Source organism: Alligator mississippiensis, chromosome 2, assembly GCF_030867095.1.
Source record: "Alligator mississippiensis isolate rAllMis1 chromosome 2, rAllMis1, whole genome shotgun sequence".
NCBI classification, from domain to species: domain Eukaryota; kingdom Metazoa; phylum Chordata; order Crocodylia; family Alligatoridae; genus Alligator; species Alligator mississippiensis.
The window spans coordinates 204,315,614-204,338,829 of NC_081825.1; the positions used below are offsets into that span (position 1 = coordinate 204,315,614).

At 42.1% G+C, this 23,216-nt stretch overlaps 1 protein-coding gene across 5 annotated transcripts in view; it reads right to left on the reverse strand.

Annotated features, from left to right (window-relative positions):
- Nucleotides 1-669: 669 nt before the first annotated feature.
- KIAA1549L (KIAA1549 like) overlaps nucleotides 670-23,216 on the reverse strand; it is a 292,080-nt gene continuing 269,533 nt past the window's right edge. For 3 of the 5 annotated variants that reach the window (XM_014602417.3, XM_019476980.2, XM_019476977.2), the window contains 2 exons: nucleotides 15,060-15,211; nucleotides 670-11,338 (listed from right to left, as the gene is read on the reverse strand). In XM_014602417.3, coding sequence (XP_014457903.3) covers nucleotides 11,057-11,338; nucleotides 15,060-15,211 — 434 coding nt within the window. In that variant the 3' untranslated portion in view covers nucleotides 670-11,056. The remainder of the gene's footprint in view (nucleotides 11,339-15,059; nucleotides 15,212-23,216) is intronic. The other 2 variants (XM_019476978.2, XM_059722705.1) reach the window with 2 other exon arrangements.

The window sequence follows — 23,216 nt, forward strand, 5'->3', positions numbered from 1 at the left end:
GAGGGGAGGGCACGGTTAAAATTTGTCTGAGTCCTCATAGAATTTTAGACTTACTTCTCTCCCACCTTTCTAGATTCTTCCATAAGAGAGAACCTAACAAAGCCACTTCTTGATCCATGTTCATTTGAAATGCCACAAACAACTTTTTAGTTGCCTCCTTTGCTCTGAGAATGAGAAAGGGGAAACAAGGATTTTTTTGTCATCAGCCATAGTTGTGCTGCTGCTATGTGTCCCTGGGGAATGCCTGTGCATGCGAGCTCTGGTTTGTGGCAAGTTGACCCCGCTGGGGTAGAGGAGGCTGGGACCAGCACCTGGGCTGGTCTCAGTAGCCTTACCTGGGGTCCTGGGAGTCTCCCAGGGCTCCAGTGGCAACAATCCAGGCACATGGAACCTGGTTGCCACATGCACTACCCCACTTCCTTCCGCCACAGGATTTTTGACACTGGAATCTCCCGGTGTAAAAAAACCCCTGCCACGCTACAAATTAATAGTGCAGTGAACACCTGCATCTGCAGCATGTGTGGTTTGCAGTGCCGCAGATGGGTCTGCACTGCCACAAGCCACACATTCCCCATTGTAGTAATGGTGATAGGCAATCCCAAAGAGTGCAGCAGAGAAACTGGTCTATTGGAATGGGTACATCAGGAACAATCACTAGTTAGCAAAACATATTTTAAGATATATTTTATTTAATGCTCAAAATTTTCAAGAAAGATCATATACAACTTCAAATAAACTAAATAAACCAATATGGAAAACCAATTCTATGTAAACACAAACATCTATTCAGTAATCACCCTCCAATACAAAATGAAAACAAAGCCATTTGATAATGACCCAAAACACCATAAATGGCTTTTTCAATGGTATGTATAATTGTACCATTGGTATGTAACATGTTTTCAATAAAAAAGGACACAGTTCCTGGACATTTCATTCACAATTGCATAGTATAGAATTTATATTCATTATTTTCACTCTCAGTTCAATTCCATATGTTACAGAGTGCTGCTCAAACTCTTAATTTTGCAGCTTTTTTTTATTTCAAAAGACTCATTTACCCATTTTCAGTTGAAAATACATTTGAAAAGTTATGAATAATTTTCAGATATATAACTTGTTGCAGTTAAAAGGAATCAAGCTTTAAGCAATCAAGTAAACTGTTTATTTTTATCATATGCAGGGCAAGTATTTTCTAAAGTTCAAAGAAATGAGAAAAGTAAATTTTATCAAAATATGCTTATTAGCATGGAAAGGGGAGCCATTTATGTATTTAATGTTGCATTTTAGGAAAGTCTTCCCCCTTGCTAAACATTTAAAAGCTAATACCTACAAAGATATCAATAATGGGAGGCCTTTTTTTTAAGTAAATTCATTTCTCTAGATTATTTAAACCTCTGGGAAGCAGTAATTTGGAGAACCCTAAGCAAATGTGCAATTCCACTTTATAATAGATAATGTTTTGGAGAATTATAGCAGCTTTTACTCAAGGTTCTTAAAGTATCTAAGAAATATTAATTTATTAAATGTCACAATATTCTGTGAAATAAGAATATTTTTACCCATATTTTGATAACATTTACTTTTCTCATATCTTTGCGCTTTAGAAATGTCACCCCTTTTTAACTAATGGGGAAGCCAAGGCATTTTAAGGATAAATAATTCATCTGAGGTTAAGAAGTCTGTATAAGGGACAACAATTTCCAATTTGTGTTGGTGGGGGATGAGGTGTCCCATCTCGCATAATGCAAACAAAAAGTCAAGGGCCGAATGCAAACCTAGGGTTAACCTGCCATCAGCTATTCCCTGTTTGCGAGCCTGAAAGTATAGACAAATGTACCTTCGTAGAAACTTCTAAAAGGCAGGAGGAGGTGCAGCCCTGGACCATGCAGAAGCTGTTACACTGTAACTGTAACATGCACAAGCCTGTTGTAATATAAATGTAGCAAAACTGCTTCAACTCTAACCTTCCAGGGTCAAAGTATCGCTTGTACTGCTACAGCAGCAGAGCCACCCATCCTAGCCTTCAGACAAGCACCGAACCTCACCAACCTCATCACCAGAAGCAAACTTCCTCAACCCCAGAACACACCAAAAGGATCCAGACCGTGCCAGGACAAGAAATGCAAAACCTGCCAACACATCTCCACCACCCCCACTATTACTACACCCCACAACAGAGCCATCAGCATCCCAGGATCTTACAGCTGCACCTCCAGAAATTTAATATACCTCATCCAATGCAACAAATGCCCTGATGGAAGATATGTAGGAGAGACCAGACAACAACTGCACACCAGAATGAACGCACACCGGAAATCCATCAAAGACAGAAACACCCAATTACCAGTGGGGGCACATTTCTCACAGGAGGGCCACTCTCTCTCCAATCTCTCAGTCCTGATCCTCAAGGGAAACTTACACAACACTTCCCAGAGACGAGCCTATGAGCTCCATTTCATCAACCTCCTGGATACTAGAGATCAGGGACTAAACATAGACATTGGATTTTTGGTACATTACAATCTACCTGGCAACTGACTCCCCAGCCCAGCCCAGCCCCTGGCTTGTTTACTTTTCATTCCATCCCGGAAGAGCACACACCAACTGCTGAAGCTTCCTTAGCCTGACGAAGGGTTTTTGAACCCGAAAGCTTGCTTAATAACTATTCTCCAACCATTTGGGTTGGTCTAATAAAAGATATCAAATTCACCCAAGGAACCTTGTCTGCCTATGTCTTTAGACCAACACGGCTACAACCTAAACCCCTGCACTCATAACTGTTACTGATAAGTATAGCAACCAGTTTTTGCATCAGTGGGAGCTGCGCTGCCCACAGCAGCGGTCAACAATCCTACATCTCCTCTGAGTCCGGGCCTGGGACTGGTGCCCTGCTTGACCACCATTAGTTTAGCTGAGTTACAGCATAACAGCTCCTGCAGTTTCTCCTCCCCTTTGGAAGCATTGCCAATGTAATTTTTGGTCCATACCCTGAAAGAGACTTATTATTTGAATACTTTTTTCAAAAAACAAAAGAAGCAAAAGCAAGAAAATGTCTTTAATTAAAACTGGATAAAACTGACTTCCAAAACATTCTGTTCAAATGAGTAGTGATGATTTTCAATTCCAAAATTAAATTAACCCATGCACAGCAGGAATCAAAACATCTGTCCACTTACTCCTGTATGAAGGTGACAGGCTTCTCAGATCCAACCCGCTCTTTTAGCATTACTTTGTTGCTTAACACATCAAAATATCCATTTTTGAACATCTACATTGGTTAACTGGGTCAAATGTAAAAGCCACTGTCAAATTAAAAACAGTAAAAGCACAAGTGTTTACACTCTATTATAAATAGCACTTTAAAAAGCATGTACACAGACACTCATCATGGTCCTGTTGGAGTCTGCAAAAGATAGTGTTCTGTGACATGGGTGTAAGACCATAAATGATGGCACTGCATGCCTTAATATTTTGAGACCAGTTTACAAAGCATAAAAATGCACAGAACCTCAGCAAACTGGCACATATCCTTGAATCACCACTGGAAGAATATTTGATCTCCTTGGTAAATATGGTGTTCAGGGGAACATTTTCTATATAATTTACACTCATTTTGAGCCATTATTGTCTGTTAACTAAATGCATATTTTTACAGTTATTATTTACATTATGTCATAGTTTGCAATTGCTCCTTGGAAACTATAACAGCTGAATGTTGAAAAATATATTCAGGCACTTTTCAAAATAAGCATTATTTTTACGCAGTGGAAGGGTTCAGTCAAGTTACGCCAGTAGTTCTGCATTGAATTTAAATAGTTTTAAAATCAAACACAGCTGTTAGACTGTGTTTGATAAATGAACAGATCTGGGCCTGATTTTGATCTTTCACTAGGTTTACTCTGATATAAATCTTTGAGAATAAACCTCTAGCAATGCCTTAGCAAAGCTTGAGGTAGCAGAAGGGAGTGTGGCAAAGATGGCTGTAATAACAACACTTGAAGGCAAGACCTATGTTTGCTTCCTTTTCAGGCCTGAGGAAGGGCACTTTATGCCTGAAAACCTGTCTTTCTCTCCCAAACTTTTATTGAACCAGTTGTTCCAATAAAAAATATTACCAAAAGTAAAAAAAAATCCTTGCCTCTTGTATATTTCCCAGTGTGCAAATTAAGGGGGAGCTCAGGGGAGCCGAGCCTCCCCATAAGAGATAAGAGCCCCCTTGTAAAATTTGAAAATCATAACCGGGGGGGGCGGGGAGGGTGGGTCTCTGATCAGATTGCTCCTTCACTTAGGTAAACTTGTTAATCAATGAACCAATTTAATTTTTTTTTGCAGACCCCCCCCCCCCCCCGAGTCAAAGTGTAATATGAACTCTGATATTTCCTGAACTATCGTTGATACAACACCATTCCAAGACTACTACAAACTTTTAAAGGGATTTAGACCTAAAGATGCAAATAAGCACCAATGATTTTCAAATAGGGGTTAGACACCTATCTCCTTTTGAAAGTCCAACTGGGCACCCATATTTTTTTAAGCAACTAAATATTTTTAAAAAATCTGACCATAAGTCACTTCTCTGCACCGTGATTTTGGGGTTGGGCTAGTGACTCGAACTCTCACCTGCCGGTCATGCTCTCGTACTGGCTAGTATATTAATAATAATCAGCTGTACTACAGTTTATCTATGTAAGCCCCATCGCATCACTGTTCCACCTACAACACAACTCTGTGCTATAGGTTTCTGCAGTGTAAGGATGTCTCTGAACAAGGGGAATCCCTTGTTGCTCCTTACATACAGCTTTCTCACTGCTTTGTCATGCCTAAAACAGTATGAGTCACTGTTGGGGTGCTAATAATCTACTGATTTCTATGGAGCTATTCTCAGTTTACAGTGAAGGTGAAAGGAGAACAAGTTTCATTTTACTTCTCAGCATAGATGTTGCAGTGTTAGCCGGACATGATTTCCACAAAGCCATACTCTTTTTAAAATAACAAATAAGGACCCACTCTATATGATAAACTAAACACTTACAAATTCTCACTTCACAGCAAAAATTCGTATTGATTATGAGATATATGTAGAGTTCAACAAAGCATTCAAAATGATGAAATCCAGTATCCTTTTTTTCTACATTGCTGAAATAGAAATGGAAAAATATAACCAGGCATGTCTACACATCACCTTACAGCAAGGTAGTGATGTGCTACGTCTCTGTATGGCATGCTGTAGTGACCACATGGGTCTACATGTGATTGCCAGCTACGTTGCCATAGAAGCACGCTCCCCCAATATAGTGTGCTGCCACAGTGACATAGCTCAGAAATTTACCTGTGTGCATCGTGCGCGGTGCAGTAACAGCCCATACTGCACTGTGGTTCAGTATGGTGCTGTAGCAACACCACCATACAGCGATGTATAGAAATGACCATCTATTCCTTAAAATAAATTGGTTAAACAAACAGATTAACAACTTAATTGAGCTTGAATCTTGAGAATTAAGACACAGCAAAAGTTCACTAAGGCTGCGCATTAGCCACTCGTGATGACAGCTTAGCATAGAAGATATAGCTGCCCCCCTTGCTGTATTGGCTCTATTTGATAGTATTTCAAAATTACAGATAAAGTACTACGTATAAATAATATTATGCTTGTAATGAAGCTCAACACTGATTTATTTCAACATAGCCTCCTCACCAATTTCAGAAAATTTCTTAAAAGACCATAATTTTTTGGACCCTTTAGAGAAGATTGGGTTAAAATGATTTGCTTCCGCATATTTGCTTCGTAAAATGTATGTTATTTCCTCAGACAGGTCATGCTTTGGCACCCCTTAAGAAAAGGTGTTTGAGATAGTATAAGGAGGGTTTCTTTGATCAAACAGACTGGTGACAGTTTATTGGGTACAAATCTACATGAATGCTTAGAAAACATGCTATTTGGAGATAGGAGTGGATCTGCCATTTTTATATATATTCTAGAGTCACTATACTCTATTCTATAAATTCTTCAAATACAAACGTGCAGATGCAGATCCTTATGAAGGCAAACTTTCTGTTGAAGTAAATCTGCCAAATTCATCCTCCAATTTTATCCATGCAGTCCTCAGGAGAGGGGAGAGGGAACTCCATGATATAAATGAAGGTTGTCATCCTGCAAACGCTTGGATAAATGCACAGTCCTGCTGCGGTCAGTGGTCCTAACTCTTCTCCACCCTGCTACTTTTGCGGTGCAACATGACTCCAGATGAACATGAAATGCCCCTTGCTGAACTAGCATCTTTGTAATAAGGCTACAGTATTCAGTTCTCAAGAGTATAAAAATCAATTTGATTGCTACCTTGTTATAACAAATGCAACGTATGTTGCTGCAGCAGCTTTTCTTATTTTACATTAAGATATATTTAAAATGTATAAGCTAACATGAAACATTCTGTTTCCTTACGAGCCATGGTATGCATTTTACATGTCATATCAAGCACACTCTGAGTAACTAGAAGCCATTTAGCCAAATAGAAATCTGGTATAACTCTGTTGTTTCAAAGGGATCCACACCCAGCATTTATAGGGCTTATTCTGTCTACAGAAAATAGCGTTAACTGGAAGCATTGATTCATAGACTATTGCAGAGGTATAGTGTGTGGCTTCTCTCCGTACTAATTTTATGCACAATGATCCTCAATAGGAAAGGCAAATGCTCCTACAAGTAAAGCTGCTACAACACCAGAATTTCTAATTGGTAGGAATCATCATGCAAGAAGGGACCCACGGATCCTAGGCTGCATGATCTGTTTTAGTCTTGTCATTAGCCTGATCATGTTCTCTCCCCAACTGTTTTGAGGCCATTGGAAACCAATGAGAATGTTATACACACAAGGAATGTGAGGTCAGGCCTTTAATCAACTCCAATCATCATTAGATGTAGCACTCAAGCTACTTGCATGTGGCAAGGATGCATAAGGTCAGCAACACAAAATGAGCTTGTGTTAATCTGCATTAGCATTACTGATTTCAGGTGCCCATATGTTTCTGGGAACAGCAGATATCTATGATATGCACTTATCTAGATCATACATTTACATTTCTGTGCCAAAAATATACAAACACACAGAGGTATACATACATTCATTCTAAATAATCAAAAATCTTAACATCTCAAATAAAAACCAGCAGAATAATCTCCTTGCCCCCAAAACCAAGGGTCAGGGCTTATTTTATTTGTCAGTAAATCTACTTCTGTTCTTTCTGCTAACTTAGTTTAGAGCTCTACCTCACATTTGCCTTTCTCCATACCGCACTACACTTCTCTTTTTCACCTTTGCACAGTGATTCTGAATAAGGGATGATAATTGCTTAGGTTACAGTATATTCCCATCTGTTTAGAGGATATATGAATGCCATGCACTTTTATGGTGCTCCCACAAAATGATGAAAAACAAACACCAATTATTGTTTCTACTATCACTACTAGTACCTCTCCCAAATCTAGATAATTAATTTATCTAGGGAAAAAGAAGCTATGTTTCAAATACTGCCCTCTTATACCTTTAGAATTACTGTTCTACTATGCTTAATTACAGCAAAGCATATATATTAAAGACACCTATTACTGAGTGGTTGTTTTCATTTGCAGATTACTTTACTAATGATTCATAAATCTAAAGACAGGACATTGATCAGTACATCAGAATTTTCTGTACAGAAAAGAAAGCTAAAATGGCATTTTCATGTTAACATATAACTGTAACAGAATGTTAGAAGTTTTGAATGCAGATGTTAGAAGTCACTTTCAGGCTAGGTCCTTCCCAGAAAATATGGCATCACCACAGTTATTATGAGATCAGTTTTAACTGTGTAGATAGGATAGATTTTCTTTTTTTGAAATTCGGGTTGAAAAACTATATTGCAGCCGTAGCCATACAAAATGTTTATTATATTACAAATTATTTGTACACTATATTCTTACTTCATCATTGCATTGTGCTCAGACAGCATAAATATTATAACATGATTTCTCTTTCCAGGAATGTCCTTTTTGTCTTCATATTACCTTATTTTTGAACTTTAAAAAAAACATACAGCAGAAACATGTTACAGACAAGATAAAAAGCCATTATGAATGGAGAGATTAAAATTCCTCTGTGAATAAATTATATCACAGTGGTATTTAAAGTGATGAATTAGGGAATTTTCAACAGGTAGCACATTTCAAATACAATACTACACAGAAAAAACTTGAAACATCTAGCAAGTCTTTCCCAGCTGTCTGGGGCAAGGATAAGTTGATTTAACTCTGGAATCATAGTGCTGTCTCTCTAGAAGGAATTTAAGACTGAAATTAAAATCTTAAATTTTGTTTAAAATGACACACAAAGCCCTTGTGTATATGGAATTTCTTAAATGTTTTATGGTCCAGTTCGACAAGACTTAGGAACATGCTTAACTTTAACCCCATGTATAGTGAATTCATTAGGACTACTCAATTGCTTAAAGTCAAGCAAGTGTGTAATTCCGCAAGACTGGTACCTAAGATTTTACTTCAGTTGCATGTAATGGCTTGTCTACACAATAAACTGCACTGGGTTAAGTAAAGGAATGATTTAAAAATGAATTCAAATCACTGCAAAAGGCAATGGATGTTTTAAAATAAAAATACATCTTCATGTCAAACACTAGTTTAACTACATTTCTGTAAAAAATTACATAGTATGGATGAAATTTGTTGTTGTAGACAAGGTTTAACAGACAACTTATCTCCAGTGCCAGTGAATGCAGTTCCCACTGAAGCTGACAGGAACTACCCAGGTATATGGCAAGCTGAGGTTGACCCTATGTTTTTAAGCATTGATTTTTAAATGCAACATTCTCAGGCAGACAACAATTCAACACAAAAATACATTTGGATGTCTTGTGTTACACAAATGAGATTGTATTAATTGACTGACAGGGAACTGAGACAGCAGTGCATCGACTCATAGTTATGAGAGGCTGAGTTTCTTTGGTTCTTTATTCATTCGAGTTACCCAGCTGCCTATTTGTGTAGTCCAAGACTCAAATGCTAATATCCATCCATAAAGTTGCTAACTTTTTTCTCGTTTTGCAATCGGTTTAATGGTAATTTCCTGTCCGCAGCAGATTGGTCACTTTTATAAATATACAGCATATATTTACACAGAGATTACAAAAATACATTTTATTTATATCTGATTTTTTTAAAATAACAAAAATGAAATTTCACATTTGTTTAAAGAACAACAAGCAGTCCAAAAGGTTTTGCAATATTTAAGGTCTTTGAGTAAGAGACATTTCTGTATTCCAGGATAGCTGGAATGGGCTTTATTATTAATATTTTTTTGAAAAAATAGCTCTGCTTTAAAAGTTTGTGCTTCAGCAGTATCACCCTCCCCACTTTCCAATCTCTTTTTCCTTGTCCTCTCAAATGCTACAAAGCTATACCAAGCTCCCTTTTTCACCTCCATAAAGACCAAAGAAACTCATTAGGAAAACACAAGAATCAAATAAAATAGCATATGCAATTGAGGCTAAGTGAATAAATTAATGGGATGAAAGACATCACCTTTAACTCCAATTGACATCAAACGTGCCCAACACACCAGAGCCCCATAAGCAACTTTAGTCCCCAATTCATTACTGAAGGAACTTGAAGCATTTTTCTTGATCTTCCACAATTTTGTATGACTGCAAAAGATGAATTACTGTCACATTCAGCAATGAGGATTGATTTTTTTTTTTTTTTGTGGAGGGTGGACTCATATATGCGGCATAACAGATAATGGCATTTATCTTGCAAAGTACACATTCCTCATAGGTTCAGTAAATACCCCTTTTTCACAGAACAACAGTATTTTTTTTAAATCCACACACTTGTTTACTTATTTACACTTTCATGTAATCAGCAGGTCCTTCACATTCAGAGCTTCCTGTAGAGACTGAGTTGTCTAGCGCTGCCATATTCATTGTTCCAGTGTAACCAAAGTCAATTACAGCTTCAGGCAGTACTTTCTGGCATCACTTCACTAGATGTCATTGTTCAAGAAAGAGTACAAAGCACTATGTGAAACAGAGGTTTCCTTGTAAAAGCAGGTGTATTTGTTCTTCCAGGTTGGATAGGCTCACCCAAGGTTCTCAAATTTACCAGCTTCACATGCATTCAGAATGAAAAACTCTTGAATGTAGAGTGAACTCAAATACCATTTTTCATTTGTAGGGTCCTGGAAGCTTTTAGCACCCATTTCGTTTGTTAATTTCTTTCCCACCATACAGTATAGGCTCTTTTAATATTGAAAACACCTCTGTCATTCAACAGCAGCTTTAATGAGCACTGTAACCACAAATTACCAAAATAATGATTAACTCTTTTCCCAGTCTTCTCTTGTTTCAGGCTTTTTGTACTGTGAATAGGATGATGAGACTTAGGGCTATTTACAGGGTAAATTATTTATCTTACTTACTCACCTCATATTCTTTTGGTCTGAATGTGGCCTCTAGTAGAGAAGGACTGGGCTTGTTTCTCTGGCTTCGGCTCTCCTTATCAAGTGTTCTGTAATGGACTGTTAATCTGATCACTACTATATAAGTTTTATGGCCTTCAGTTTACCCAGTACTACTGTATTGTTTTCTTTAATCAAAGAAAGAAAGTTTTGACATGCAGACGTTATTTCAGACAGTTCCAGTTCTGTGCCCCAATACTTTTAATAAACTCTACCATTACACGGATGTATGTTTAGTAGCATCTCTAGTAATGAAAGCCCATGGTCAAGAGCTAAGTGACAAACAATTGCGTACCATAAACTGAACTTAGCACTATTAAACAAACAGTTACCTGGCAGCATCTCCTTAGCTGGCAAACAGAATGGGTATCTTCAAGTCCTGCTGTTCAGTTTCATTCTATTCCATAACAACAGAGTTGACTTTTCAGAAAAAGAAAAATGCCATCACTTTGGCACAAGTCACAGCAAGCTTTAAACCGAAAACTGAAGGACTTACTTCCTTGGCTACTGCAAGTTACATGATATGAACATAGCACACAATGAGGTTACACCTGAAACTCAAACATGTCTGTTTGTTTCTTGGCCAGTTTTGCAACCTCCTCTCTTATTGCCTTCACTAAAGCAGCTGTAGATATGTTGGTGAGAGGAGTGTCAGAAGGGTCATTTTCTGTTAGGCTCTGCTGAGAAGCTGCAGTAGAAGGTAAGGGAGCCTGTTCCAAACTGGGGTGCATGCTTGCAGGCTGACTGTATTGGCGATGAAGTCTTGAAGGAGAGTTATGTGGGTAGCGTGGCCGCGGATAAGCTTCTATGTAGCCTGGGAGTGGAACCTATAGATGATAACAATCACACAAAACATTTGATCTTCAGTTCACCTAGTAAGTAATCTAGTTCCCAGGAGGGCTCCACTAGATCAGTGTTATATTATTAGCACACATTTTGCATGCACTGTTTCTGCAGAAAGATTGGTGGGTTCAGTAGTTCAGCTATCCCAATTATATCAATAAACATTCTTTGTAGGGAGAAACACTGTACAAATTAAATTGTGATTGTCACTGCAGAATGTAGAAGGATGCCTTGATGAACGCAAGCCCATTAGTTATTATTCTTTTTAATGGTTTGCATCAATGAAGTGAATGCTAAGACATTTCAGGACACTAAAAGCCAAGAAGAGAAAATAGGAGTTTGCTGACCTGAAGCACCATCCTGTAGTGGTTAGGTCACCCTCCTGGGCAGGAGACATCCAGATTTCCATTCCCAGTTCCAAAGCCTGTTCATGCATCACAGACCTTGGAGCAAGGGCTAGAACCCAGGACAACCTCCCTCAGAGATAAGTGTCCTTCCCACAGGGGCTAAAAAGTCTTGTCTCTCACCATGTGCTCTTGCACTCGATCTCTCTGGTCTGAAGAATACTGAATTCTTTTCTGTAAAGTGGAACAGTTTCAAGAGCAGGAGATCTCTTTCCCCAGTTCGAATGATCTATAACTTCATGGTTAGGGCATTCTGTTATAGGTGGTTATGAAATCCCTAGCCTAGGCCAATAAGGGAATTGAACTTGTATCTTCCACTTCCTGGGGGGAGGTTTTAGTTAAGAGGGATACTGGCTCCTCCCCTGGCCTTGCTTTAAAACAGTGGTTCTCAAAGTTTTTTGTGCTGAGACCCATTTGTAAACATCAATGGCCAGTCCCAGCCCAGTGCCCCTCACTCCTAACCCACTGCCTCCCACCCCCAGGCCCCAGCCCCCCACGGTGGGGGGGGAGGGTGCTCCAAGCTGCCCCTTGCAGGCTGGAACTCTGACAGCCTGCAAGGGAAAAGCCACAGTTTCCCTCATTTTTCTCCTTTAAAGGAAAATCCGTTTTTAAAGTTTGTTCATGACCCTTTCATATATCTTGTTACCCACTTTTGGGTTGCAACCCACGGGTTGAGAAATGCTGCTTTAAAAGACATCAGCAGCTACCACTGCATATTGTATAAATTCCTGTCATTACATGTGTCCTGATACCAGGTTCTAGACTTCAGGGGGGTTAATGGAGGAATGACTCCATCCTGAGGCCTGAGAGGGCTTAGCATAAGCTAGGTGCCAAGTTGTTCAGCCGTCAGCGCTTCAGGGCACATACAGAAGCACAACTGCAGGTGCCTAGTGACCTTTCATGTTGAAAACTGAGATGTCCATGGACTTTAAGTACTTTCAGAGCTCAGTGACAGGTAAGGGAGATTTGTAATGATGACAGTTGTAGATTTCTAAATTCTGCTCGAGTCCTGTATTTTTGGATTTGGGTTTAGATGCCTGCCCTTTTTAAATACTTTAAAAAATCTCACTGAACCCCTATCCTGCATCTCCAGGTGCCTAAATACATATAAAAATCTGCCCTTCAGTCTTACTCATGTTCTGAAGGACTCATCTACTGAATAAGATTTAAAATCTGACTGGTATCAGTGCTTGCCTGAGTACTAGATGAAAGTGGTAATTATAAAGTCAAGAAGAAAAAACCCGTTAGGTGATAATAATTTAACTGATCACACAGCAAATTTATACAGCATAGGAAAAATCTACAACAAACCACTAGAGGCCGCTATTTTACTTTTTTCTTTCAACAGCAACTTAATAGGACCAAATATATATTTGGTGGAGGAGGGAAAATGTAAATCTTCAAATATTTGATGCATCATAGTAAATTGAATTTAAAATACAATTTGTTGGTGCCAGCTCTTGTGATTTTATGCATATTGGTGTTTTTCTTAAACCCTAGCTCTTGGAAAAATGGGAGTAGAGAATCTCATTTGTTTCATTTTTTTTTTAATAAAGTTTTTAGCAGTCCTGGTAGTAGAGAGAAGCTTAAAAACATGACTTAAGTGTGATCTAAAAGCTATAAAGAACTAGAAGGCAAATAAGCTCTCCAGTCTCATGACTTTTGCAGTCTGATCTTGAACATACAGACATGGGTCTCTTTTCTAGTGACACTTTGCAAATGCAGGAGGCTAACAGGCACAAAAATCACTTGAGAGGAGGCAACATTCTTTGTGGAACAGTGAGTATTTTATTTTTACATTTTTTCCTCCTCCTCCTCTTTCCTCTACCCTGTAAGTGGCCTCACTTTCTAGAAGCCAGTTCATAACAGAGGCTACCGTCTGCATACCAGAAAGAAGGAACTAAAAGTTCTGTCAAGGAGGAATATCAGAGACATCAGATATGCTCAGTTTACACATTAAAAAGTAGATTTCCCCCCCAACAGCATTTCAAACTCAACTTCGCATCTGACAGGCAAATGTGTTCTCTCCTTCTCAGGCATCAATAGCAGGGAGAAAGGTTTGGCAACAAAATGACAACCCCACCAACATTTGTGAACCCTAATCTTCTCTTGCAGCGTTTCAGAGGGCCAACTAACTGGCCTTGCAACTACAAACCACTAAACAAGACTGTTGCTGCACAACAAAATACAGAAGCCACGTCCCTATGTGTTGGTTTCAGCATTAATGGCAGGACTGAACCAAACGCATACAAGATGCATTTTAAAAAGGTTACTTTAAGGGATAGTGGGAAAGTCTTCAATGTCAACAAAAAAGACTCTTTTCCCTGAAGTGTTTCTTTAAAAAAAATGGCATCTAACAAAGGTTTCAATGGCTTCAAATGTAATAAAAAACTGATATTCACCTTCAGGGCTGAGTTATATTATTCTGGGATACAGCTGGGTCCTTCTCACTACAAAGCTGTTAAATTACCTGGTTTGTGGACCATCATACTAAGTATGACAGTCAGTTTGTACACATATGTGAAGGGGTATCAAACTCATCTGGCCCCAAGGGACAGATAACTGGTTCACAACCAGTCCACAGGCTAAATGAACAGTGCAGAGCCAGTTCCATGGGCAGATAGGGAGCACGGTCCACCTGCCCTGCATGCTAGTTCTGGTGCCCACTCCAGTCAGTTCAGAATGCAAGCTACACACAACACTGGACCCAGAGTGACTACCATGTGCAGCTCATGTACTGGCCCAGCTGGAGGAAATGCCCATATGCAGCTCACATCCTCAACCAATTGGAGCAGGTGTTGAGAGCACTGGATCCAGCATGAAGGAGGGGAGGAGCTTGCAGTTGTTCCTAGACTGGCTCTGCGTGGGTGCCATGTGCAGCAAGGGGCATGCAGCACGTGTCCTGGGCCTTGCACACTGCATGTGACATGTTGGTTGAAACCTAGTGCTAGCATATCTTTGACACTCCTCCTCTAGGGCATGGTTTAACCCTGTAACAAACTTAGCGTACACATACAGACACTAATAAATCAACTTGTTTTACTTTCACTGAACATTCACTCCATTCTTACTTTAAGCACTTTTTATCTATTTACATGCAAGGTTAACTGGGCTTGATTCAGAAATAGAAAAGCTTGTAAGTCATTCACAAGGAAATGTCCTGCTTCTTACCAGTAAGACAAAATAGTAAAGAAAGATATTTTGCCTTCTTCTCCAACTCCCATGTCACTCTTAATAATCCCATACACTGATCTCTCACTCCACCTCCGATTCAACTACAGAAAAAAACAAAGGTACTTACTGAGTCTGCCCACTGCCCTGGTAATTCATTCTCTCCAGCGTAGGGCATCCATGCTTGGTTTCTGTATGCTGTGGGTGGGGTTGGGATAAAATAACCTGTGAACCCAGTTCGGTTTGCTGCTGGGATGGCAAAAACGGCTGGCACCGTATTTCCTGACAAGGAGGATGGAAACAATTACTGATTAGTAATCCTAGCCATCAGTCTAGAGATCAATAGAGAGCATGCTTCAAGTAACCAACCTGGGAAGATGCACTAACTGGACAAAGTCATGGATGAACAGGCAGAGGTGTAGCCTCTGGTATCTCTGAACCAATGATGATGGATGCCAGGGTGGGTAATGAATAGGGGATAGAGCTTTCTGGGTACATAGTTGAAAACCTCTGTAGACTCAAGACACCCCTCCATAACTTTTATGAATTTATTGGTGCCCTATTTCAAAAACTAATTTATTACAGTGCTTACCTCCTTGCAAAGAGACTGGGCAGTGGGGGTGGAGGAGCAGCTAAGCAGGGACAGCCCAAGTCTGCACTTATCTGCTTATCTCCTCATATGCCACAGCACCCTCCTTTAGAATCACTACTCCAGATATAGCCATTGCAATACTCTCCCGCTAAAGCAGTAGCCAGAAAGCTTTACCAGTCATGGGCTGGGACAACCTGTCTCTGGTCCAATGTAGGCCAGGTAGTTTGACTGATGTGCCAGTGGCGGGAGGTCTCTCCTGCATGTGCGCTGGGGCCAGAGAGGCAGAAGCTGCACCTGCACTGCTGCCACTTCCCTCAGCTCCCTGTTTCCTGAATGTGGTACAAGTGCAACTTCCAGTGGGTGGGGAGATGCGCTGGGAACAGGCATCTGAAAGCTGTATCCATGCTGCTGCCACCACCCCTCCCCCCACCCACCACTCCACTATGGCACAGGTGCAGCTGAAAGCTGTGTCCATGCCACAACCTTAGGGAGGATAGTGCAAGGTAAGGGAAAGCAGTGGTGGCATGGGCCCAGCCTCAGAGCAGTTCCTCGCTATACAGCCCTGGTGAGGGCATGGGCAAGTCCTTCCAGCTCCTTGCTCTAGATCTGGCCTGTATATTGTTGACCTCTGCTCTAAAGTGTCCACTCCTGCCACTGTCAGAGACAGGACACTGGGCTTGGTGGACCACTGGTCTGACCCAGTGAGGCACTAATTATGCTCTGATGCTCTCTTTGTCAGAATGCTCAGGACACCAAACTGGAACACATCATTCCCATCAGCTGCATAGGATGTCTTCTACAGACAGAGCATATTAGAGAACTCATGACTGGATTCTGGAGATCAGGGCAAGGTATGCTTCCAAGGCTATCTAAGGAACTGTGTGTAACAGTTCAGCAAAAGTTGGAGTGGTATAAATGGGTATAGTGGATATAGCTACTTCTTCCCTTCCTAGGTGGGTTGATGGCCCAGTGGAAAGGATAATTGGTGTCCATGCCCTAAGTTTGGCCATACTATCCCATGACCTGCGTTCAGTATCTATCTAGGGCATGGCATAAATGATGGAACAGCATTACTTTTGTCCCTTCTTCATATTTGTCACACATTTTGCCTTTGTAAGTTTGTTAGGATTCAGGAGTGTTCTCAGAACAACTTATTTCTATTAACACTATAAACCATTACAAAAGACTTGTTATACTTGTATCTTTTTTATAATTTTAAAATACAGCTACCTGGGACTTCACTGCTCTAATACCCCCAAACTCTCCCACAAGAATAGCAAGGCCCTCCCTGTTAAAGTATTTCAATAAAATAGTCAACATAAATTTATCTGGGGGGTGGAGGAAGGAAGAGAATAGGGGGAACAAGAAGCCAATTTGTATAAGAGGGCTAAATTCTCAGTGGGTTTAAGTCAGCAAACCTTCACTGACCCCAGTGTAGCTTATTTTAGATATAAAAACTGAGGAGCTGATCCAGTCCAGTTCTGAACAGCATGTGGGCGCAGAGTGTGACTGAGAAGCCTCTTGTTAGAACTCCATCATCACACTCTGGGGAGGTTGGAAATGATTATTCTTCCTGTAATGAGGTTCATCTGTATCGCTGCATATGGTTAAAGCCAGAGATGGCTCATCCCTGGGGCTCATAAAAGTTCCTTTTGATGGGCAAACAGATTGAATGGAGTGTCAAGTATTTTAAAATATTCCCAGGATACATCCAACCTGTCTCAAAACCTTTTCAATCTTCCCTTCCGTTTTTCAAATGAGAGAGGCTGCTACAATCTCATGTGCTCACAGAAGCATGACTAGGTGTGAGAAAGTGGGGCACCAGTTTAGATGGGTGCCAGAATGGCAGTCCCCGGGAAGCCCAGGTTACAGGGGTTGCTGCAGCCAGTGTGCAGAGAGCCCCTTGTACAGCTACAGCAGCAGCTCATGCTGCTGCAGCCAGAATGTGATGAGTTTGTGCTGTAAGACTCTGCTCCCTACCCTTGCTCTCCAGTGCTCAACATTATACCCCACTCTCTGCCCCAATACACCTCTCTGTACTCAATTATGTTTGTCTGGACAAGGTATATATGCAAAGTTATCCAAAGAACTCTGCATAACACAGTTGAGGTTAAAGACATCTTCCAGTTTGAAGCCCTCTTGCCCTGTGAGATTACCTCCTTCCTCGGGTAGAATCATAGAATCATAGAAGTAGGGTCAGAAGGGACCTTGTAGATCTTCAAGTCCGACCCCCTGCCTGGGCAGGAGGAAAACTGGGCTCAAATGACCCCAGCCAGGTAGGCATCGAGCCTTTTCTTAAAGACCCCCAGGGTAGGAACCAGCACCACTTCCCTTGGAAGTTGGTTCCAGATCCTAGCCGCCCGAACTGTGAAGTAGTTCTTACGGATATCTAATCTAAACCTACTCTCCAACAACTTGTGGCCATTATTCCTTGTTATCCCTGGGGGTGCTAGGGGAAACAAGGTCTCCCCCAAACCCTTCTGGTCCCCGCTAGTGAGTTTATAGATGGTCACCAGGTCCCTCCTCAGCCTTCTCTTGTGAAGGCTGAACAGATTCAGATCCCGTAGCCTCTCATTGTAGGGTCTGCCCTGCTGTCCCCAGATCATGCGGGTGGCCCTCCTCTGGACCCTCTCAATGTTGTCCACATCCCTCTTGAAGTGGAGTGCCCAGAACTGGACACAGTACTCCAGCTGTGGCCTGACCAGTGTCGCATAGAGGGGGAGGATCACCTCCTTGGCCCTACTTGAGATGTACCTGTGGATGCACGATAGGGTCCGGTTGGCCCTGCCGACCGTGACCTCGCATTGTCAGCCCATGTTCATCTTGGAGTCAATAATGACTCCAAGATCCCTTTCTGCCTCCGTGCTCTCAGGAAGGGAGTTTCCCATCTTATAAGTGTGCTGCTGGTTACTACTGCCCAAGTGCAGCACCCTGCACTTGTCAGTATTGAAACTCATCCTGTTTTTGTTAGCCCACCCCTGCAACCTATCCAGGTCTTGCTGCAGTCTCTTCCTCCCTACTAGCATGCCCGCCTCACCCCAAATTTTCATATCATCAGCAAATTTGAATACGTTGCTTTTCACCCCGTCGTCCAAATCGCTGATAAAGAAATTGAACAGTGCGGGTCCAAGGACCGAGCCCTGGGGGACTCCGCTGCCCACTTCCCCCAGGTTGAATATGACCCATCCACCACCACCCTCTGAGTACAACCCTTCAGCCAATTTGCAATCCATCTGACTGTGCAGGCATCAATGCCACAGTCACCCAGTTTTTTAATGAGGATGGGTGGTCGACAGTGTGTTTAAATGGGAGTGTGTTTAAACAGGAGAGCTAAGGAAGAGCCTCATCTTTCTGAGTTGGAATACCCACACCACCGCTGCACAGAGTTTATCAATGCCCCTTGTTCAACAGTGCACAGCACATCACTGCATTTTACCAGCTATATTCCACTAAACCCTCAAAAAAATATTCATCTTTCCATATGCTAAACAAACTATGTCCCTTGTATGTCTGGTGCATCTAGTAATGATGGGAAATGCCTTGAACTAGCGTTCAAGCATGTATTTCCTGCCAGGCCTACATGACATAGCAAACCTGACATCTATATGAATTTGCAATATCCTACAGATATCAGAAACATAAACTCTTATATTGTTGTTTGGAGATAGCCCCATAACCTCAAAGCAATAACAGTACAACTGACAGCAATATCTGTACTGGTTTTGAGAGAGCAGTTTCTGTGTCTTCCTGGTGCATGCTCAGAGTTGGGGAGACTCAGGCAGTGCTTGCAACCTATATGGAAGTGTGAAAAGGCTGCATTTTGCCACTCTCCAGCTACCTCACAAACCAGTTAAGGTTCAGAAGTTCTAAAAATGCATGAAATGCCAACAACAGCACAAGGGCTGTGGATGCAATACAGGGCAGAAAAAGAGGGAAAGTATATGTTCTACTGCTAAATTCCCTCACTAGAGACCATTATTGCTAAAAAATGTTTATAGTGAGCTCTGTATTTATACTGCACATCGCAATCATGGTCCAGGTTGTGAGAGTTGGCTCCCTTGTCCCAGAGTCAAATGGCGTGGAACTGTGCAGCCTGTGGAGGAGCGCTGAAGATACACTGTACCTCAGGCAAGTCCAAATGCTCTGGAATTGCCCTCTGGAAGTGTATACCTTTGGGGAACAGAGCATATTATTAGGACTGGTGATTACTACCTGCATTTCTCTGACCCCACTCCAAGCCCAGGTATCGAGTTGTTGGACCTCTATCCCAACTCCTCTCACATCCATTTTACAATCCTGCTCTGGAAGATGGTGGGTTAGAAGGAACACAGCATGTTCTGCCCAGTCTGCCTGCTGGATGAGAGGAGGCAGGTGCTGCTGCCTGGGGCCAGCAGCAGCACTGAAATTCCCGGCACTGGGTGCAGGCTGAGCCCAGTGCTGGTCTGTCATCTGGTAGGCAGATCAGGGGCCCGCAGCCCCGGGAGGACTCCGGCACAGCCCCCGCAGCCCTCCTGGGGATGCGGGCAAGCCCCCAATCTGCCTGCCAGATGAGAGGAGGTGGGTGTTACCAGCTGGGACCAGCACCAGGAAGACCGGTGGTGCTGCTGGCCCCAGATGGCAGTACCCGCCTCCTATAATCCCACGTGCAGATCGGGAGCCCGCCTGCACCCCTGGGAGGGCTATGGGGGCTGTGCCAGAGTCCTCCTGGGGGTGTGGGTCCCTGATCTGCCTGCTGGATGACAGGCAGGTGCTGCCGCCTGGAGCCAGCGGCAGCACTGATCTTCTTGGCGCTCGGTGCAGGCTGCGCTCAGCACCAGTTTGTCATCTGGCAGACAGATAGGGGGCCCGCAGCCCTGAGAGGACTCCGGCATAGCCCCTGCAGCCCTCCCAGGGGTGCGGTGAGCCCTCAATCTGCCTGCCTGCCACATTTTATGATTCCCCATTATAACCTATGGGTGAAACGGCAAAACAGCATTGAAACAGCAAAACAGTTTCAACAAAACAAAACTGAACTGTGCTTTCGAAACAAAACAAAACATGAAACAAAACACTGTTCCATCAAAACGTTGGAATGGAAGTCAAAGCGGAACAGTGCTGTTTCGCATAGCCCTAGTCTGCAGAGGCTTGCCTAGTGCTCTACAATAAAAGTTGTTTAGTTCTTCTTCTTTATGTATTTATTGAACCTGATGATCACTACACAGGGCACATACCCTAGTGACCCAGGCACACAGAAGTGGCTCTTGTGAACTACAGTGTACTTTATACTTTGACATTTTTAAAAGAAGGGATTGAGTCTATGTCTTTTCTACATCCATATATGTATCTCCTATCTGCTCCATTAAGAAAAGACTAGATCCTTCAATCACAGTATATTTATATAACAGTTTAGAGGACCAGGTTTTTATTCTTAGTAGTAAAGGCTGAATATGATGCAAATGACTACCTAATACTTCTGAGAAGGCTAAGAAAGGAATTGTTCAGAAAAATTAACAGAGCAATGCCTAATAAACTTGCCTACTTCAAGACTCAGAATCTCAGTTTAAAATCTTTTAAATTTACAAAGCCAAATTTTTGCCATTCTTCCATAACAGGTATTTTTGTCAACAGGAAACCATTTCCTATTTTTTCCCTCTGGTAGGTCTTAGCCAGTTACTGTCAAAACACTATATCTCCTGGGTGAAATAATTGATTGGTTTATAAAGAAAAGTCATTCTACAGGTTCTCAGCTACATTGTGCCTTTAAGGTATAGATGGTGGTATGGGGTTGTGTAGAGGGACAGGACCCAAATGAGCTCTGCAGTATTATGAAAGCAGATGCTATGCATCCCAAAATACAATGGGAGCTCAGCCACTGCATTACCTTTAGACAGTGTACAAGCACAGCTGGTGGATGTTGGGGAATCGGACCATAGCTCCCTATCACCTTTGGGAGAGCCAAGTGCCACCAACGTGGCTAGATTGCTACACTGAGATTTTCATGCCCAGCTCAGGGATTTAGCCACATAAGTCAATAGGAGCTGTGTAGTTAAATCCTAAATCTGAAAATCTCAGTGAGGTTATACATGTGCTTAGGTTACAGCTCCTTGCACTACATTTACATTTCTTTATTCACTAAGCAGGGCCAAGCACTTTTCCCATGTGGATATTTTATGGTGCTACCATACAGTACAGCATGCACCTTCGTACACTTCGGGGCTGAAAGCCACAATGGAAGCAACCATGCACTTAAAATAGGAGTTTGAATGCTTTGGTCTATTAACAGCTGTCTTATCCCCTCTGGAAAGAGTTTGCCAGTCTAGCCATACTGATACAACAACAGTGGTAACACCATTCTGTGCACAAGCCACCGGAGACCGAGCTTTTGCTGTTGAAAGAATGATTTTCCTGACACAACATATCTACCTGAATTCAAGATGACCCCCTAATAGTTAGAGGCTATACATGGAAAAATTATAAAGCTTTCTACATTTTTCTACATAACAAATCTAAGTATTGAATAGTCATCTTAAATTCATCCCCTCTGCCACTGGCTAAGAAAGCATGGGCAGGGGGAAGGGCCAGATCCCCTCCCCTTGTCCCCCACTCAGCCCTTGCCCTCTCTACCTGCCCCACTGCCCATCGCCCTCCCTCCAGTTGCCCCGCTTTCCTGTTCCCCTGCTACATGTTCTTTGTTGCCTGCCCCCATTCCCCTGCTGTCTGCCCCCTTGCCACTTGCCCCTCCTCAGTGCCTGCTCCCAAACACTTGCCCCGCCTCCTTGCCACCTGCCCCCCCCATCCCTGTGCCTGCTCCTTCTTCCCCTCCCCCCCCCCACTTACCTTTTGGACAGCTCCAGATCTTGGGCAGTCAGCAGCGGCGGCGGCCCTGGTCCTGGACCAGGCGCAGCCCGGCCAGACAAAAGCAGTGGTGGCACTTCTGGGCCTAGCTGGATCAGGGCCGGAGCCGGAGCTGAAAATAAATGGGAGAGGGGGGGCAGAGCCAGAGCCAAAGCCAGAGCTACCGCCTGCCTCAGGGCAGTACTCAAATCTAAGATGAGGTTTTATTCCACCCATGTGGACTGGGGGGCGGGAGCAGAGGTGGAGAGGGGGAGTGACAACTCATCTTGGATTCAATTAAATACTGTACTTAGACCAATTCCATCAACGTAGTAAGCTATACTGGAAAGTGATTTTTTTTTCCTTTTAGAAAACTTATTGCTGCACCTCTGTTGCTTACACGATCTTTCCTGCTGACTCCATAGATCCACCTCAGCATTCTCATCTCCATCACCATCATCATATCCAACCCTTTTTTCTTCTTTACTGGAGACTCTGATCCATACAACAATATTTGTCACCATCTTGTTGATTTTTTCTTTCAGGTGAATTGCCATTTTCCTATCACAAAACATGCTATTCACTTCCCTCCTTTCATTTTTACCTTATTTATTCTGCTCCTAACAGCCTCATCTATTTCTCTATTTTCTTGCACCATGGACCCTAGACACTAGAACACATGGTTGATTTGGACTAATAATCCAATACCACAGATGTATGTGCCCATGTTGTGTGAAAAATGTGTATAACATTCTTCCCCACCCCCCCGGTGATGCATGAACTGTACCTTTTCAGTATGTTTCTCCATTTGCCCAAGCCCCTTCTCTACTTGTTCTCCACTTCCTAAAATCATGGCCACATTATCCACCCAGAGGTATCCCT